Here is a 21,217-nt window from a genome sequence, read left to right as displayed (position 1 = left end):
ATTTTCCCCAGTACCGCCATCTACTTTTCCTCATTGCCTGTACCCACCTACCTTGATTTAAAGCCAAATATCAGAGACTTGCCCACACCTCCCTCCTCCCTTCCACTGAACCACATCTCCAATCAAATCATTCACTCCTCTCTGCCAGAGAAGGTTCACTATCAGAAGACCATTCACAACTCCCAATGTGACTTAATATGTCTTTATGTTTAAAGAAATGCATCATGTGTCCCTGTGATTAATGAACATGACCTTCACTGTTACTTTCGAAGTTTTTCCTCATGTGGAAGGGCCTCTATCCATCATTTCAAAAATCAAAATGGACTTGCTTTTAAAAACTAGTCAAATATCCCTCTCCCCTAGGAAAATTTCCTTGGATTCTCCAGCCCTCTTTCTTCTCTCTCTTCCTCAACTTCTACTACTACCCTCACTAAACTTAGAAATTCACTTTAAATTTCGCATATTGCTTGCTTATCATCATTTTCCATGTTCCAGCCTCTTACTTCCCAACAGGACTACAGAACTCTCGTGGATCTGTGTCCTTCTCAGTATTTTCCTGAAACATAGCATAGACCTGTATGTACAGCAGCTACACAATCAATGTGTTGATTTACCCCTACAACACAAAAGGAACTTGCTCAGAATCCTGATCTATCAAAATCTTCAACTTTCAAAAACCCAACTTATCAATCCTCATAGTGTTCACATGACTATAGGGATAGACAGTCAATATAGGATTGCAAAAAGCATAGATAATTCAAGTTAAAAAAGCAACTGTAACTTAATGGAACAGAATGGATCTCTCCCTCTTCAGAGCCCTCTGTTAAGCTTTGTAATGTGGATACAATGCTGCTAAGTAACCAGCAGTAGACACTGGTGATTGAAGTTGGTTTTTCACAGGTGGACAAGGACTATACTGATACTGCACATACGCTCACTTTTTCTGATAAACAGTGCACTTTTTTTTTTTACTTTATAATATTATATTGGTTTTGCCATACATTGACATGAATCCGCCACGGGTGTACATGTGTTCAACAGTGTACATTTTAAGGGCAAAATTAAATGCTTTTTAAATGTAACACAGTTTGCTTTGAAAATCATATATAGGAGAAGAATATCAAAAGTTCCGTAACTGGTAAATATTCACTTCACTTGAATAAAAAAAAAAAAAAAAGAAATCAGACTAATTTTGCCAAACATTGGTATGTAGACTGAATCATGTAAAACATGCAGTCCTTCAGGATACTGCATTTGCTTAATAAAATAAATGAAATGTGAAAATAGTTAAAATGACATAACTGTCATTCTTCTAGAGAAAAATAATATACATACATATATATGTGTGTATTTATCTTTAAAGGTAGCACAAAAATTTAAAAATAAAAATATATATTTGAATGGCATATAGTATACACTGGTTAGAGGCAAAGACTTGAAAATACACTGGTCCTGTGTGAGTCAGAATGTGTTTGTGAATGTACACTCTCATCCCTATATATTCACAGAGAGTCAAACTGATAACACTGTTGAAAACATCAAGGGGGAAAAAACCCAACATATTTTACTTCGAAACTTCTCAAAAAGGACAAAATTCATATTCTTCCTAAATTTATCAAAACAGTTACAGAACTAATTCTAAACGTAGTATTTTTGAAAACTAAGAAGAAAGAAGATATAGAAGGCCATGAAATGAACTGATCAAAAGGAAAATGCTAATTTTCCATGGCTTACTCCCTAGTCTCCAAGCCTTTTTTGTCTGGGTTCCTTAAGCATCTGCTAAATCAAACTACTCCATTCATAAAGAGTCGTTCTTTGCTTTCAGACAGTTTGCAAGGGGGACAGCACATTACTAACCCCATGCCTGCCAAAAGCTGTATCCCAGACTAATGTATTTAGCTGAGAGGGTCACTAAAGAATAAGAAGCTCACGTCTCTGATTCTCCTTTCTTCAGTTTCATTCAGATTTCCATGCAGAGTCTGATGCCTCCTATTCTAAAGTTGCTCATCCATTATGTACTATACAAACTACACAACCTTTTAATTCCAACCAGACCTCCAGAGCTGACAGCTGTTCTGAACCTTAAGGAACTGTGTCAGTGACTAATAATGCCTTTTCTTCCTAAAGCGTTAAAAGGACCGTCTGCACTATAAGACCTTTCTTATTCAACTGAATACAGAGAGAGATAAAAATTGAGTCTGGAATTAGTACAAAAAGTTTCTAACCCACAATCACCAAAATTCAGATAGTCTTCAAGTTTCTCCTTACTTTTCAAGTGTTATCAAAAATAAACTGTCATGTTCATATTTGTTCTTCAGTCGCTCAGTCGTGTCCGACTCTTTGCGACCCCATGGACTGCAGCACTTCAGGCCTCCCTGTCCTTCACTATCTCCCAGAGCTTGCTCAAACTCAGGTCCATGGAGTCAGTGATGCCATCCAACCATCTCATCCTCTGTCATCCCCTTCTACTGCCTTCAATCTTTCCCAGCATCCAGGTCTTTTCTAATGAGGAGGCCAAAGTACCAGAGTTTCAGCTTCAGCATCAGTCCTCCCAACGAATATTCAGGGCTGATTTCCTTGAGGATTGACGGGTTTGATCTCCTTGCAGTCCAAAGGACTCTCAAGAGTCTTCTCCAACATCATAGTTCACAAGCATCAATTCTTCGGCACTCAGCCTTCTTTATGGTCCAACTCTCACATCCATACATGACTACTGGAAAAATAATAGCTTTGACCTTTGTCAACAAAGTAACGTCTCTGCTTCGTAATACGCTGTCTAGGTCTGTCATAGCTTTTCTTCCAAGAAGCAAGCATCTTTTAACTTCATGGCTGCAGCCACCATCTGCAGTGATTTTGGAGGCCAAGAAAATAAAGTCTGTCACTGTTTGCACTGTTTCCCCATCTATTTGCCATGAAGTGATCGGCCCAGATGCGATGATCTTCGTTTTTTAAGTCAGCTTTTTCACTGGCCATGTTCATATAGAAGGCTGAAATAAAATCACTAGAGTAATTTTGACCAGTTGAAGATTTTTAATAGAGTTTTGTTTGCACAGGGATTCTCTGCAGCCACGTGGATAGAGATTTTGAATGTTTTCAGAGGCTAAAAGTTCAATATAAAGGTTACTAACACTGGCATAAATATAGGGTGTCTCTTGTTCTTCAGGCGCTTAGTCGCGTCCAACTCTTTGCGACCTCATGGACTGCAACAAGCCAGGCTTCCTGTCCTCCACTATCTCCCGGAGTTTGCTCAAACTCATGTCCATTGAGTTGGTAATGCCATCCAACCATCTCATCCTCTGTCACCCTCTTCTTCTCCTGCCCTCAATCCTTCCTAGCCACAGTAAAATCTGGTTTTGAGGCAGTGTAAGAAAACAAATCAGAAATGGAAAACAGAAAAGTTCTCTACAATGCCAAATCAATACTCTGCATCATCAATGCTCAATCTCTGGTCACATCAATCAATCCATCAATCCTCAGGTCACGTCACTGCAACTACTACAGGAATTCCAGGCCTCCATGAAAGCAAAATCAACTGTGTAAAATCTTTCCTTCATTTCACTTGTTTTAGTAATTTCTTTCTCATATGAGTTTTGACCTAGCCAAGACCGGGGACAAAGGGAGAAGTGACATGCTATGAATTGAATGCTTGTATCCCCACCCCTAGAATTGATATGTTGAAACCCTTATGCCCAATAAGATGGTATTTGGAGATGGGACCTTTGGAAGGCAACCAGGTTGTAAGAGTAGAACCCTCATGATGAGGTTAGTGCCCTTTTAAAGAGAAACACCAAAGAATTTGGATCCTCTCTCTCTCCATCACGTGAGCACTCAGCAAAAAGACATCATTTCTGCACAGCAGGAAGGGGATTCTCCCCGAGTCTGATCACACACCTCCCAGCCTCCAGAAGTGAGGAAAGTAAATGTCTGATGTTTAAGCCACAACCCAGTCTGTGGCAGTCTTTATAACAGCCTGAACTGACCAAGACAATATCTACTAATGAGAATGCTCTGAATCCAAAGGACACCAACAGCAGAGAAGGCAAAGGAGTGCCCCTGGTGGTCCAGGGGTTAAGAATCCGCCTGCCAGTGTAGAGGATATGGATTCGATCCCTGGCCTGGGAAGATCTCACATGGCATGGGGCAACTAAGCCCGTGTGCCACAGCTATTGAGCCTGTGCTCTAGAGCCAGGGAACTGCAACTACTGAAGCCCGTGTGCCTGTGCTCAGTAACAAGAGAAGCCCAGAAGCCCCCCCAATGAGAAGGCTGTGCACCAAATACAGAGTAGCCCCAGTCACCGCAACTAGAGAAAGCCCACACAAAGTGAAAGTGAAGTCACTCAGTCATGTCCGACTTTGCGACCCCATGGACTGTAGCCTACCAAGCTCCTCTGTCCATGGGATTTTCCAGGCAAGAGAACTGGAGTGGGTCACCATTTCCTTCTCTAGGGGATATTCCCAGCCAAGGGATCGAAGCTGGGTCGCCCGCATTGTAGGCAGACACTTTCACTGTCTAAGCCACCAGGGAAAGCCCATACACAGCATAAAAACCCAGTGCAGCCATAAATAAATAAAGTTATGACGTTTTCCAGAAGGTCAAACTTAAAGCTTTTTAAGATTTTCTAAGTATATCTCTAAATGTGCTCTGGCAGCAGTATTCTAATTGCCTTAACTTCTTGCTCAACAGGGCCAGGACCATGGGCTTGACCACTTGCTCAATTTCACTTCACAGATTCAGATCCACTGTCTGGCCATTCATCTCACAAGAGCATTCTGCTAGTGGCAAGGGGAACAGAAACAACCGTGAATGACACCATGTTCCGCTCACCCATCATGCCAAGAGGAGAAATTCAAGGGTCCTCTAAAAAGAGGGTTATCCTCATAGACAGAGGGTACATCACATAAAAATTTACTCATTATGAGGAGACACAACAGAATAATAGTGACAACAATAAAGATGAAAAACAGATCTCCCACCACTAGGGACAAAGTCTTGGGATACTGACAAAAGGTCTCCCATACATAGACCTATCGCAAAAAGTCATCCCTACATACCAACAAATAATATACCCCTTAACGGAGCACCCACTAGACACCTCCACTAGAAGTCCTCAATTAATGCACAAACCATACAAGCACAAGAAGTAGGCCAGCTCAAATAAAAAAAGATAAAAAGTCTTCAGAATAAAATGGCCCACCCCACTAAGTGCTAAGCAAGGTATGACACAGCCATGAGAAATTCAAATGCCAAGAAGATTTTTCTTAAAAAGCTTTCAGAGAAGAAGAGCAAGTTAACCTAAAAGGCAAATAATTTATTTTCCTCAAATTTCTCATCAGCTACCCTAGAAGCTAAGAGAGAGTACCTTTCAAGTTCTTAGGAAGAAATTACTTTAGTCTAGAAATTCCTATAAGCCAGGAATCAATGTATGAAATTTCACTGAGCTCAAAGGCTCAAGAAGCTTACCTGGCACATACGTCTTCTGTTCATGTATTTGAGGATACATGTGTTACAACAAACTAAAACACAATCCAAGAAATAAGAGGCAAGAAATCAAGAAAATTAAGGAGTTAGTAAAACAGTCACAAGCAGCACGTGAGAAGCAAGTTGGAGAAAGCAGCGTGCACAGCTAAACTCAGCATTCAACACGTGAAGACAGCTTGCAAGGACTGATACCGAAGCTCCAATACTTTGGCCACCTGATGTGAAGAGCCGACTCTTTCAAAAAGACCCTGATGGTGGGAAAGGCTGAGGACAGAAGGAGAAGGGGGCAACAGAGGATGAGATGGTTGGATGGCATCATCAACTCAGTGGACGTGAATTTGAGCAAACTCCAGGAGATAGTGAAGGACAGGGAAGCCTGGCATGCTGCAGTCCATGGGGTCACAAAGAACTGAATACAATTTATCGAATGCACAAAAAAGACAGCTGGATGGAAGACCTAATTTGGTTAAGAATGGCATATAAAAGGAGGCAGTCAGAAACTCCAGAGAAAGCAATAATAAACTATAAAACAAAGTTAGGGAAAAATATGAAACAAATTTAAATATCCCATGGTTCAAAGAAATTGATGAAATATGAGATTTCATTTCATATATACTTCAGTTAGCATAATGTATGGTAACAGATTATACATTCCTTCCTTATTGCTCTATTTATACTATCTGATTATGTTTGAAATTTAGTTACATATTCAAAATCTGATAAGCACCTTTTATTCTTTCTAATTTTCAAAATCAATCAATAGCAACCATGTGGAAAATACAACTATAGTATTGTGAGTACAGAGGTATCAAACTTTGGCAATAAAAACAATGCTTTGGTTTGGACGTCCCCAGAGGTTCAGCAACTCCACACTTCCACTGCAGGGGGCACGGGTCTGATCCATGGTCAGGGAACTAAGATTCCACATGCCAAGCGGTATGGCCAAAAAAATTAAATTAAAAAAAAAGTTTAAATACTGCTTTGGTTAATAAAAGTTAAGAAATAATAGAAGATAGAAAAATATAAGAGCTTTATTTCTTATTAAGTAATAAAAGTCCAAAGACTCTACATATGTTAACAGATTTTTTTTGGTATACTATTTTAAAGTTATCTACACAATTTTCTGTCATATTGCTTTTTTCATTTCTGAATGCCTTCCCTGCAATATTCATCATGAAAAACATATTTATTCTACAATCCAAATTTCGATGTCACATTTTCCCACATCAACTCAAAAGAATGACAGACCTCTCAGTGGCTCTCTCCCGGCCCTCCCCAACTCACAGTTCATGAATAACTCCATTATATCATGAATTATATTGACCTACATTTCATGTCTGATTGGCTTTTATTATTGCATAATTAAAACATTGACCTTACTATGTCTGATCTGCTTTTATTATTGCATAATTAAAACAACGATCTTAGTATAACCCTTGTTTTATTCATCCTTGTATGCCTGAGGGGCAGACAGTTTCTCTTCAGACTCCCTATATAACTTGCAGTAAGCAACAGAATCCAAAATATAAATAAGGATAAAATAATGACTAGTTAACTCTCTCACTCAGGTAAGTATACATGTGGCTGAACCAAAGTTGAGATGATTTTAATCATTAAAGTACCTGTACTAAAAAGTGGGCCCCATTTTGAAGGAATGCATCATTTCTTATAGGCAATTTCATAGTGACTTGGGTTTTCTGTTCTGGAAAAATGAGACTGCTTCTCTTGGATACATTTAAGATGCCATCTTTTGCCCGCAAAGGGTCCACAGCTCCAGCAGGAATATAAAGTGCAGAATAAAATATCTTCACATCTCCTTTAGTTCCTCCTAGTCTTGCAAGACTCAATGACAAACATCGTTCACCTGGGCTACTTTCAATCTTCTGGTTTTCCACAGGAAAAAATGTTATTAGGCCATAAACATCATCACTATCCTGAATGTAAAACAAAAGCTGCAGATAAAGGAATAAAACATTAAAGTGCAGAATTCTCACATCTAAGATCACCAAACTGTTTATTTTCTAGTCTATTTTGAATTTTAATGTGTAATTCTAAAAATGATTACTCATATAAGTAATGAAGTAAAATATGAATTGGGCTTCCCAGGTGGCTCAGTCGTAAAGAATCTGCCTGCCAGTGCAGGAGATGCACATTCGATCCCTGAGTTGCAAAGATCCCAACTGAGTTGAGAGCAGGAAATTGCAACCCACTCCAGTATTCTTGCCTGGGAAATCCCACGAATGGAGGAGACTGGCAGGCTACGGTCTATGGGGTCGCAAAAGAGTCAGACACGACTTAACGACTGAACAACAACAAAAAGAAGATGAATTAAAAACACATTTGAAAACTTTGTGGAAACTTAAGAACCAACTTTTTATTTACAGATGGGACAACCTTCAGCAAGGGAATTAACCACCACTTCCAAAACCCGTCCTCTTCCTGTCATATCAAACTAAACATATATAAGATGTGTATGGTCAAATTCTTTGTCTGTTTGAGAGCACAGAAGTATTTCTACAAGCAAAGCATAGCAAGAGATCTACCTCCGCTGGTTCGCTCACTTCTGCACCTCCTCGTATCGTATGAGGTAGAATCTGAAGTAGGTAAGCTTCTGCCTCTTCTGGAAGATCATCATTAACGACAATGAGAGGAATCGATGCCAACATCTGCCCTTGTGCAAAATGGAGAACTCCAGATCTTGGCCTGATATCTGTCGTTACCGGTGAGGGATCACTGCTATTGCGTGTCAGTATCCAGTTCACAGAAACATTTCCATGAGTGCCACCATTTCTAACCACTGTAATTTCTTCAAATCTGGAAGAAATATGATATGGTCACATAAGACACTCTATTTCCCTTGAAGTGGGCATTTTCAACATCAAGTTGGCCACTAGCCACTGGTAAGCAGAATCCAAACCATAAAGAATGACTGCTTTTCATATGAAGGAGTAGGTATGAAGATGTGTCCTAGGAAACTACCATAACATGAATTAACTTGCATATTTAAATATGTGCTTCAAGTCTCACTCCCCAAATAAGAAAGAAAACAGTGAAACCATGGGCAAGGAAATTACACATATCCTTAACAGTTCAGCACTGTGTCCAACACCACAAATATCAAATCTTGGAATAATATATTAAAATAACTGCAGCAATACAAGGTTTAAAATAAATTCTACCTTGCTGTTGTATCTTCATCAATTATAACTGTCCTTTCAAACAAGACACTGTTGAATGAGAGGACCCCATAAGGTTTGTCATTTGGCTTAATGGTGACTTGTACAACAGAAGGGCCTAATAGCACAGCATCTCCCCGTAAAGTATCTTTCAGTAACATGACTTGAAACGATTCAGCAATCTCTGGTATGGCATCATCCACTATTTGAAATTTCAGGTGTGATTCATAAATAAAAGGTGGAAAAACAATAGTTGTGTTTGGCTGAAGATCAATGAAGTCTAAATTTTGCTGGGCATGTGCTGTTGAATTCCCAGTTATAACAACATAACTGACAGAAACTTCACAGTCATCAGATCCAATCAGATTTCCACTGTCATCTTTTCCACGAACCACTGGAATTGTGAGTATGTGGTCTTCCTCGGGTACCAAATAAACATTCTGAATGAATCTCACAGGACTGTCATTTTTCTTAACAATGATTTCAACCGAGTTCCTGGAGGTATTGATCTCAGCTCCTCCTTCTACACTTTTCAGTTGAATCAAAAATATTTCATCATTTTCTGGTACCTGTCAGAGAAATACAAGCAATGCCAAAACATCAATAGCTAAAACACCTGCAAAACACAAAGTATAAAAAGCACTTATATTTCAATGCAATTACACAGAAATTTAAAAAAAAAATCTTTAACTGAAAGGAGCAGATAAGGAGGCCTGTTCAGTGTCTATTTACTAAACTATTTTCCAAAGGTAAATAACATATTCTAGATAAAGCAATGATATGAACAAGAAATGAAATATCAGCATAATGACTTTCAACCTTGATCAATCTCTAGAGAACTAAAGATCTGACAGAAAAACAAGTTCTTATTAGCTTCATCAGGTATGCAGGATCAGAAGCAACCTTCAAGGTCTAATAACATTTAAGAATTTGGCAGACTACAATAAACATCACACACAAATTGTTAAGTTTTTCTATCATGTCAATTATTCTTGCTTCAAAGCAGCTTATATCTCAAGATTTATCCATGATACCAATTATATGATTTTCAAAATATGTACCATGCATCTCTGGAAAACAAGTTATAAGAGTCACTTTAGGCAAAATGATGACACTGTTAAAATGTAACTTTTTTTAACTACACAGAAATCCCAGGGATAATCTCTACTGTGCTATTTGCACTTTTACTTCACTATAAATGAAGCAAAGTGAAATAATATATACTTCTACCTCCATCAATGGAAATATAAAAAGTAAAGCTATTTATCTCAAAAAAGAAAATGCAATGGTTTGACTGAAGATCTGTTTCCTTCAAACTTTATTGAGGAATAATAAAAAAATAACTAATATATTTATGGGTACAATATGATGATTTGATATACATATACATTGTGATTACAAAGATCAAGATATTAACAAATCCATCACCTCATACAGTTAATTCTATGTATGTATGTGTGGAGAGAATGCCTATGCCCTACTCTCAGTAACTCTGAATATAGAATACTATATTATTAACTATAGTCTTTTAAACTTACAATTAAAATGTATCACTAATTACTGCTCCCAAACTATAACCTGCTCAATGTTCCAGGTTCTAAAAACAAACGGTTTTTGCTAGCTTTCACAACCACTGAGCTAGAGCTATCAGCACTATTTAATATTTCACTTTTTCAAGAGAAATACTCTTTTCTAATAATGTCTTCTAATTCATCTTTTTTGGGATTTGTTGTGATTTAGTTTCATGATTATTTGTGGGAAGGTAGAGGGATAGATTCCCAGCTATCCCTTTTCTTCTGGTATTACTGCTAAGGTTATTGTGTTAAAAGACATGTTTTCTTTTGGTTAGCTCATTAAGGAACATCCCTGTATATATTGTTCAAATTCACTCTTTCCTTGCCAGTTAAACTAGCCATGTCATATATCTCAATCCTTGGTAGCTTCACTGTGAAATTAAAAACAACAAAAGCCTTCCTATGAATGTGAACATTTAAAATATCCAAACAAATAAATATCAATTGCAACAGAATTTTGTTTGCTTTTATAGTAATACATTTATGCTAGGTAAGTAATACTATACCTGCTCAAAACTGCAATGACTAGCAAAATCAATCATCAAGGTTTACAAAATTCTGAAATGCTTGTATTGAGTATGGCTGTCAGTTACATTCAAGTTCATCGCCTTTCAGATATACAACTTAATGTGAATTAAATAAGGTAAGTATTAACAAGATCAATTCCAAAATAGGCATTAACAGCTATGGCATATCTGGCTGCAATACATTACTTTATATATGACTGTGCTCTTAAATAATTTCAAATACTGAACACAACTTAATACTTGACATAATATTCTCTAACATGACCATAATACAGAGAGCCACTGTTCCTCTTAAGCAGTTAATACATCCTACCTCATCATCAAGTACTGTCAAGTTATAAACTACTGTTGCTTTGCCAGGAGGAAAAGTGATATTTCCTTTAACTGGACTTAAATCATCTTCAGGTGGATTTGGGCCACCCTCTACCTGCAAAGAAACATCGTGCCATCAATAAACATAAAACATTTCATTAGAGTAAGAAAGCATTACTGTGATATAAACTGGCAAACTTACTTTAAAATGTTTTGCAAGAAGAATGACACTAACCTGTATTAAGTCTGCCCTTTTAATTAATGGAGTCAAGGCCCATAATATAATTATAGATCTTGACTATAATTAAACTACAAGGGCTTCCCTGGGGGCTCAGAGAGGAAAGAATCTGCCTGCAATGTGGGAGACCCAGGTTCAATCCCACTGTTCTTGCCTGGAGAATTCTATGGACACAGAAGTCTGGTGGGCTACAGTCCACAGGCTCACAGAGAGTCGGACACGATTAAAGCAACTTAGCACACACGCAGATTAAACAACATGGTTTCTAAGAGTTTTTTCTCAACCACAATATTAAGCCTGAGGGAAAACTTTATAAAAACTTTTTCTTGAGCAGAATGCATTCAAAATTATTATATTCTCTTAAGTAATGGAATCAAATACCAGTTCTACCCCTGGTGGTGTAACCTTGGATGAGGTATTTTTAACAACCCTGTGTGGCTGTTTCCCCATCTTTAGAATGCGGAAACAAGGTCCACTGACCAGGCTAGATGTAAATATTTAATAAAATCATATTCCTTTCAAAAAGTATTTATTAAGTACTCTGTGTCTGACCTCTTTTAGGTACTAAAGGATATAGCAGAGAACAAGGCAAGCTTTCTACCCACCAGGACCTGACATTTAATGAAAAGGAACAAGTGGAAGATAAATAAATGCGTGGCGGATGATGGTGAGGACTATGGAAAAGAGCATTTTAAATGGCAAGAGGGACACTGAGCGCTGGGAAGAGCTACAGTTCACATGCAGCAATAATCAGCGTAAAGCACTTAGACCAGGGCCGAGCAATGCTAAGTGTTCCACAAGTGTTAGCTGTAATCATTTCAACAGAACAAAAGGCTCAAGATTCAATAAAACAACTTCAGACATTCACGGAGAGTTGAAAACACTATAACCTGATGATGCCTTATTTCTAGAGCCAATTTTTTTCCAATTTTTCGAATGTGACTGCTGTTAGCACCATCCATTAAGTGTATTTTTTTAAATGGAGAATGTATATAGGGAAGACTACATATTAGATAATTTTATGTAAGCCTAAGAACCCATGAGCATTTTAAAATTTTATATCCTTAAAGAGATCTGTCATAAATATTCTATGAATTTTATAGAATTATTGTTTTTAATTTGTGGCTTATTATTATCCTGTATCTAAAATAATCTGTTGTGTTTCATGGAAGCATAGTATATTCCAAGCAGCAAGGAAAACAGTTTTCTATTAAACATGAAATCTCTCAGATGATGAAAGCATTCTATTTCATTTTCATTAAGCGTCATGTTTATTATACCAAGGACCTTGATTTTTTTAAATTGCAGGGATCTAGTATGAGTTCTAAGCATTACCATTTAAAATGATTTCACAGTAAACTTACCTCAAAAGTCACAGTCACCATCCCATAGGTTCCTTTTTCTCTGATGAGAGTAAGAGGCACAGATTCATTTCTGCCTCTGGGCTCACTCACTGTGATTGAGAAAGGCTATTGGGAGAGCAAAGACCATCAGGTGCTGATCAACCAGAGGCAGGAGCTCGTGCAAACGGTTACTACCTTAGAAATCCTAATTTTCCACAGACAAACCCATCTACATTGTGCTTTTAAGAACATGGGGTTTCCTTGCCTTCATCAACTGTAGCTAATAACGCTTAGAAGGTTCAAATAATAGTATAAAGGGAACATAAAACTTGTCAGGCAAAAGATGGAGGTTCCTGCCCTGCTTCTGCCAACAATGAGCTGTTCTGCTGAGGAATCTTAAAGGCTACCTAATTGAAAGGTGACGAATTCAAAGGCTCCCAGGGGCCCAGGAGGTCACAGGAATGAGTTGTGCCTCCAGACCCGGGCAGCTCACTGGGACTATGGCTCAGCCTTGCTCTCAACCACTGTTCCTTCCTCATCAGTCAGCTTGCCACTGAAAACAGATAGCTGCTAATGAGATCCAACCAGTCCATCCTAAAGGAGATCAGTTATGGGTGTTCATTGGAAGGACTGATGTTGAAGCTGAAACTCCAATACTTTGGCCACCTGATGCGAAGAGCTGACTCATTTGAAAAGACCCTGATCCTGGGAAAGATTGAGGGCAGGAGGAGAAGGGGACAACAGAGGATGAGATGATTGGATGGCATCACCGACTCGATGGACATGGGTTTGGGTGGACTCCAGGAGTTGGTGGTGGACAGGGAGGCCTGGTGTGCTGTGGTTCATGGGGTTGCAAAGAGCAGGACATGACTGAGGGACTGAACTGAACTGAATGACTTTTTTCAGGACATGATCACTGAGGGGAAGAAAGAGCCAGGACTTCAAGTGTTGGAAAGTGTTGGCATGGCCAGTTGAAACTCAGGGTAGAAGAGGTGAGTGGCCAGGTACAGGCCAGCCAAGGCAGCAGGTGACCCTAGGTCTCAGTATCCCCATCCATCAACAGGGGTAGGAATGCCTGTCTCAAACGGTTCTGATGAGGTTGCAATGAGATCAATTCACACCTAAGTGCTTATCCTAGTACAGGACACATAGTGAGGGCCAGCAAAGGTTGGCTATAATTATCATCACCATCACTGTCATCTTCATCATCGATATAATCATCATCCTGTCTGGAAACCAAAGGCAGACCAGGTACTTTAAGGAAACCAAAATACCAACTGAGAGCTCATCAGTTACTTATTTTAATTTTAATCACAGAGGGAAGGTACCCAGGCAGAGGCTGCCGGGCAGCCATGAGACCACAACAGTTGGGAACTTGGGACCAATGCTAGAAACTGGGATTCATTCCAAGGCTAAGATATTTAATGTCAAAAGAAAGAAGGAAAGAAACCTTTAAATGAATCAGTGTGCGGTTGGGGATAAAGAGTTGGGAGTGAGTATAAAGGCAGAGGGGAGAAAAATCAAGCAATTAAGGGAGCCTGGTTAATAATTAACTAATAATTCCCTATCATTCAAAAAGAAGTGATTTGATTAATAACTTTTGTAAATGCTGTAATAATGGAGGTTACAAAATGTCTACTACATTGGCATGATCTACGTATCCTTTTTAATAAGGATACTGCAACTCTAAAGATCATGTTATCTATAACTCACCTTGTTTCAAAGGTAATTTAAGGTGCTAAGAAAATGACATACAATACACCAATTGAAGGAGTTACCTAAATTGGAATATAGATAACAAGGTGGGGAGTGTCATATCATCTTTTAGTAATGATAATCAGTAACATATTCAAAAGATTCTAAAAATCAGGAAACACTGTAGACTAAAGTGTAGTTGCAATGTATCATTCCACTTAATATAAATTCTGTTTTTATTTCAGAGCCGAGTATGATTTTTATCAGGGAGGGGACCTGCCTTGTATGTTTGTTTCCAAAGACAAAACCCTCTGAACACAGGACTGACAAGGGACACACGAATTTGGTGATAAGGGAGGGGAAAAAAATGAACTTTTGAGCAAAACTAAGGGGGATGAGCTTTAACTTTCAAGAAATACTAATTAATAGGAAAATCTCCAGGTAAGGAATAATTATAGAATTTTTAAGAGCTATAATGTCTGCTATTCAACTTAAGCTTACTATAGGCTTTTCTTTTCAGTGCTCTTCCAATGTATTTCTCTTCTCTCAAGTCACTCCAAACTTTCAGAGGAAGCTAACAGACAATGCTTTTTTTAAGCGGCAGTTGGGGACATCAAGCAAAAGGAGCTGAGTTACAACATGTGTTATAGACTGAATGTCCATGCCCCCTCAAAATTCATATTCAGATCCTAACCTCCAATGTGATGTTATTGGAAGTTGGGGCCTTTGGGAAGAGAGTAGGTCATGAGGGCAGAACCTTTATGAATGAGATTAGTATTCTTATAAAAGAGACCTCCAAGAGTTCTCTTGCCCCTTCCACCACAAGGAAACACAGCAAAAAGAGAACTGTCTATGAACCAGGAAGTAGGCCCACACCAAACCCCAAATCTGCTGATGCCCTGATTTTGGACTTGTCAGCCTCCATAACAGTAAGAAATAAATTTCTGTTGTTACTAAACCACCCAGTCTATATACTGATACTCTGTTTATAGCAGACTGAACAAAGACAATATCCAAGTTAGAGAACAAATGAAGCAGGTAGAATGATCAGCAGAAAGAGATTAGGGCAAGACATGACCATGATTTTATAGGCCTCTTCACTTCTAAGTAATCTTAGATAAAACACTAACAATGAGAAAACAGAAAGAGAAATTAAGAAAACAATCCCATTCACCATTGCAACAAAAAGAATAAAATACTTAGGAATATTATCTACCTAAAGAAACAAAAGACCTATATATAGAAAACTATAAAACACTGGTGAAAGAAACCAAAGAGGACAGAAACAGATGGAGAAATATACCATGTTCATGGATTGGAAGAATCAATATTGTGAAAATGAGTATACCAGGCAAAGCAATCTATAGATTCAATGCAATCCCTATCAAGCTACCAACGATATTTTTCACAGAACTAAAACAAAGGAAACTATAAGCAAGGTGAAAAGACAGCCTTCAGAATGGGAGAAAATAAGAGCAAATGAAGCAACTGACAAAGAATGACTCTCAAAAATATACAAGCAACTCCTGCAGCTCAATTCCAGAAAAATAAATGACCCAATCAAAAAATGGGCCAAAGATCTAAACAGACATTTCTCCAAAGAAGACATACAGGTGGCTAACAAACACATGAAAAGATGCTCAACATCACTCATTATCAAAGAAATGCAAATCAAAACCTCAATGAGGTACCATTTCACTCCAGTCAGAATGGCTGCTATCCAAAAGTCTACAAGCAATAAATGCTGGAGAGGGTGTGGAAAAAAGGGAACCCTCTTACACTGTTGGTGGAATGCAAACTAGTACAGCCACTATGGAGAACAGTGTGGAGATTCCTTAAAAAACTGGAAATAGAACTGCCATATGACCCAGCAATCCCACTAATGGGAATACACACCGAGGAAACCAGAATTGAAAGAGACATGTGTACCCCAATGTTCATCACAGCATTGTTTATAATAGCCAGGACATGGAAGCAACCTAGTTGTCCATCAGCAAATGGATAAGAAAACTGTGGTACATATTCACAATGGAATATTACTCAGCCACTAAAAGGAATACATTTGAATCAGTTCTAATGAGGTGGATGAAACTACAGCCTATTATACAGAGTGAAGTAAGCCAGAAAGAAAAACACCAATACAATATACTAACACATATATATGGAATTTAGAAAGATGGTAACGATAACCCTATATGTGGGACAGCAAAAGAGACATAGATGTATAGAACAGTCTGTTGGATTCTGTGGGAGAGGGCGAGGGTGGGATGATTTGGGAGAATGGCACTGAAACATGTTATTATCATGTGAAATGAATCGCCAGTCCAGGTTTGATGCATGAGATAGGGTGCTCAGGGCTGGTGCACTGGGATAATCCGGAGGGATGGGATGGGGAGGGAGGAGGGAGGGGGGTTCAGGATGGTGAACACATGTACACCTGTGGTGGATTCATGTCAATGTATGGCAAAACCACTACAATATTGTAATTAGTCTCCAAATAAAATAAATAAATTTATATTTAAAAAAGAAAAAAAATGCTAAATAAATAAATTAGTTAGATAAAACAAAAAACAAAAAAAAAAAAAGGACAGTCTACAGAACGTGGAATATGGATAAAGCTGAGCAAATCTTATTTAAAACACTTACAGGATGTTTACACAGGATGATACTAGGTAACATAAAAAGCTATCCAAAAATTTAATAAACTATTATCTAGCAATCACAAGATAAATCAAACCATAACCATACCATATTAAAGGAAATAATCCCAAATGCATTGTCATTTGATAATATTGTCACAGTAACAGTTCTGGGCCACCCAAGCTTCACATTTGCTGAAGGTTTCTAAAACAAAAGCCAAAAAAATAAATTAACACATTAAACAAGAGGAAAACAATTATTTTAATAGCATTTCAGTCTTTAAGTAATCATTCAGAAAATGAATAAAAATACAAGTATTTTTTAAGGCACAGGCTAAGAAAATATATTCAAACTAAATCAACATGGTGAAGTCCCAAACAAGAACTCTTCAAAAGAGTTTTTAAAACCATTAATCACTGTTAAAATATAAATTGTTGTAATTATAAATAATCACTGGCTAGTAATAAATTATAATTACTTAAATTTCATGACTAATATTGAGTTGGCCAAAAAATTCTTTCAGGTTTTTCTGTAACACAATGTAACAGAGAATTAAGTGACAGAATGAAATTTGGTTCAAACACGACTCTATTCTTACACTATAGAAGGTGCTAAAACTTAAAGAATTAGTTATTCTATCAGTTGTAGAGCCAAAATAAAGTTAAAACAGTACAACAATTTTTCTAATAAGTACAGGCAGAGTGTGCTACAACATTTTTATTGATATTTAATAGCAGCATAAAGGATTACAAGAAAAGTTTTTTACAAAAGCAAAACATGATTGCTTCCAGTACCAATTTCATACAATTTTAATCATGCCAACACAATCCTTCTAAAAAGAAACTTTCAATCCACTGGAGAAAAATTAACTAGAGCAGTGTTAGCCACCATTGCCTCAATATAATAGATCATGTCATAAAGGACAATTAAACCTTAGGCTAGTCAAGCATTTTTCCCAGGGTCACTCCAAATTTATTCTAAGGCACAGGGACCTCCCACTTCCAGGCCTGCTTTTTGTAGCCCTCTCCTTGGAACTCAGAAGTCATGGTCATTCTTTGTGCATCTGGTAGCAGGGGAGGGACAGAAGAGAAAAGGGCCAAAGGGAAGACAAGGTTTTCTTGAGCATCTGTAATGGCAGTTCCTAAATAAAGCTGAATTAATCCAAAAACTAGCTGCAGAATCTTCTAAATAAGATTGTCTGAGGAATAACCAGACCATGGAATTGCCAACAAGATTGTCAGTTCTGGCTTCTATGAAAACCACCACCAAGCACTTAAATTGGCTTATCTCTAGAGAAACTTACTTTTAAGCGTTTTAAGATTTTTATAAGTTTAAGCTTTAACAGAGGGAAAAAAAGGACTTACCTGTAAAGTTAAGTGAAAAATGAAAGTTTCATCTGGCTCCGGGAAATCGTCATCACATACTGCTATGTACACTGTCCTATTGGTTTCTCCAAAGGGTATAAAAGTTGCAGCATATGTGTCAAAAAAGTCCCCAGTGTCATCTCCATACAGCTATCAAATGCAAAACACAGATAGTTCTTACATAACAGAGAGTTAGGACAAGCAGAATTGATGCCAAATACAGCAATCAACAGGAAAAAAAAAAACAAAAACGTGAATCATCAAATGACACTGAAGTTTATAAACAGGATGTACAAAAACTAAACAAATATCTAACAACTGATTAATAATCATCTTTCAAAAGCATTATAAAAAGAAATGATTCTACATAAAAATATGTGTTTATTCTCTTGAAGGTAACGGGGTCATTTCATAGAAAAGTAATAATCACATAGGAAAACAATGATGTGAATTTTTTTCCCTCCACCTCTTAATTGATTTGACGTGGATTGCAGAGAACCTAACAAGAAGGGAGGCCTGGCGTGCTGCGGTTCACGGGGTCACAAAGAGTCGGACACAACTGAGCGACTGAACTGAACTGAGCAAGAAGATCAACTGTAGCTAAAATTCTCCCAAAGAAGATGTGTAAGTAGCCTGCCAAAACATATCAGGAAAAAAATTTAATGAAACTACTCTTTCCAAAACTTTTGACTTGAAGCCTTATTTATATTCCCCCAAAACACCAATAAAGACTCAATTTTTTAGTATACCAAATTTATTAGTCATTATAAACTTTTCCTCAGAACTTTTTAAGACCTCATTCTGTAACATCAGCATTGCTAAGATTCTCAAAGGAGTAATAATTATGAAATTATAAAGCAGCAACTTCTTGTGAAAATCCAAATGAGATTTTTTTTTCTGCCAAAGAATGCAAAATGAGTAACTTAGCTACTAGGAAAAAATCATGATTGAGTATAAAGAAAAAATGAAGGATGTATGGGGATATTATAGTCAATGTCTAGTTCTCATTTACAAAAATGAAGTTAGTTTTAAACACTTAAGAAATCCAAGTTGTTAAGGGTGTTGAAAAACTTGTATTCATACCTTAATAAAAAAGTTGGCACAGTCTTTCGGAAAGTGTTAAATATCAAAAGACATGATACAAAGAGAAAATCATGGTCCTATAACCCCAAAATCATTTAACAATCCAAAATATGCAGAAATTGGTATGCATATGTAAACAGTTCCATCAGAGCAATATTTACAACAGCAAAAATTGGAAGCAACCTCAATGAAAAACTATTGAGAAATGACTGAGAAATGATGCCACCATCAAGAAAAGTTGTGAATATGGTAGAGCGATCTGAAAAAGTTATCAGGATATGATCAAAATTATATGTAAAAGGCTATAAAATTTAATAAATTAAAAATATATAAATATATAATCAAACTAAAAATAAATTCAAATAAATACAAACATGCCATAAATTAAAAACTAAAAGCAATGAAAAAAATTATAACATTGGGATTCTTAGTTTTTCTTCTTTATCTCTTTTTATAATGTTTCCCTATCGATTAAAAAAACTTATTTAAAAAAAAAAAATCCAAGTTGTTTGGGCCTCAAATATATCAACGTCCTTAGTGTTCATATGATATGATTTTCTGGTTAAATACAAACACAGATACGTGTACATACAACCCATCTACTAACTAAACTGTGAGCAAGATAGAGCAATAGTCTACCAAATTTCTACTTCTCACTTCTATTTACTGGACTTAATTTCTCCCAAAAGAGGAGCTCCCTAACATAAAGGTTTTTTTTTAATTGCCATTCCTCTACATTTAAAATTTCATATATTTTCTCTCAGTCACTTGATTCTAAGCAATAAATCCAAGCAGAGATAACTAGAATCCAAGTTACCTCCCAAAAAATTTAGTAGAAATACTTGACATTTTTGCTTTATATTTGTTTTAAAATAAGCATATTAACATTTTAAAATAACCAGTCTATATTTTTAAAATACTATTACTGTCAAATACACATGCTACCTTAGATCACTCTATAAATCTCCAAGACATATAAAAGGAATGAATAGTTTATCTGCAAATTATTTATCATAATGGAACTACTCAGGATCTCAAACAGTTAAAGACATTCTGACCACTAAGACATTTCCTATCTATTTCTGTAAAAATAGAACTACTGTCATTGCTTACCGATACAATCGCAGTAACATTTGCTGGGTCTCCTATCCTTTCAATGACAAGACGAATAACTGTTGTACTTGTTTCATTAACTACAAATTCTGTTCGTCCAGCAAACCTGATCTCTGTTTCTCCAAACACAAAAGGGATGAATAAAGCTGAAAGAAGATTTACTAATAAAGATGCAGAGGGCATCCCTATAGGGAAAGAAAAAAAAAGGACTTTGTTCACAAAACGTATCCAATATATTTTCATTAGGGTGCATTGTCTACAGATATAAACACAGAGTGAAGAGTTAGTAAGCAACTAAGACATAAAATTATATCAAATATTAAGCTATCCAATTCAAATGTGTGGTCAGAGAAATAAGTCAAAAATGACAATCCTCTTCTGTTGAACTGTTTACCATTCATAAGTACTTTGTTTTCTTTAACTTTCTTTAACTTTGTTTAACTTTAACTTTGTTCTTTGTTTCTTTAACTTGCATATTAACTTGCATGTTAACAGTAATAACTTGCCTTACACTCATCAAATTTAGTTTATTAAAAATAAATGTTCCTCCAATTTATTCTAAGAAAAACCTAGGCAGCAACATGTGAACTGAATTAAAACCCATCTTCCCCCAAATCAAACTATAAAAGACAAGCAAAAACTAAAATTATCAAAAGGACTGATAACCTTAATG

General features: G+C 36.9%; 1 protein-coding gene across 1 annotated transcript in view; it reads right to left on the bottom strand.

Moving 5' to 3' along the window:
* Positions 1-21,217, bottom strand: part of ADGRV1 (adhesion G protein-coupled receptor V1) — a 540,993-nt gene that overhangs the window by 493,053 nt on the left and 26,723 nt on the right. Inside the window, exons 2-9 of the mRNA XM_043913586.1 lie at positions 20,545-20,729; positions 18,349-18,498; positions 17,093-17,188; positions 12,671-12,775; positions 11,070-11,183; positions 8,659-9,224; positions 8,023-8,293; positions 7,102-7,431 (exon numbers count right to left, since the gene is read on the bottom strand). Coding sequence (XP_043769521.1) covers positions 7,102-7,431; positions 8,023-8,293; positions 8,659-9,224; positions 11,070-11,183; positions 12,671-12,775; positions 17,093-17,188; positions 18,349-18,498; positions 20,545-20,729 — 1,817 coding nt within the window. The remainder of the gene's footprint in view (positions 1-7,101; positions 7,432-8,022; positions 8,294-8,658; positions 9,225-11,069; positions 11,184-12,670; positions 12,776-17,092; positions 17,189-18,348; positions 18,499-20,544; positions 20,730-21,217) is intronic.

The sequence above is a fragment of the Cervus elaphus genome, chromosome 9 (genome assembly GCF_910594005.1).
Source record: "Cervus elaphus chromosome 9, mCerEla1.1, whole genome shotgun sequence".
Taxonomy (NCBI): domain Eukaryota; kingdom Metazoa; phylum Chordata; class Mammalia; order Artiodactyla; family Cervidae; genus Cervus; species Cervus elaphus.
This window is presented reverse-complemented; position numbering and strand designations above follow the sequence as displayed.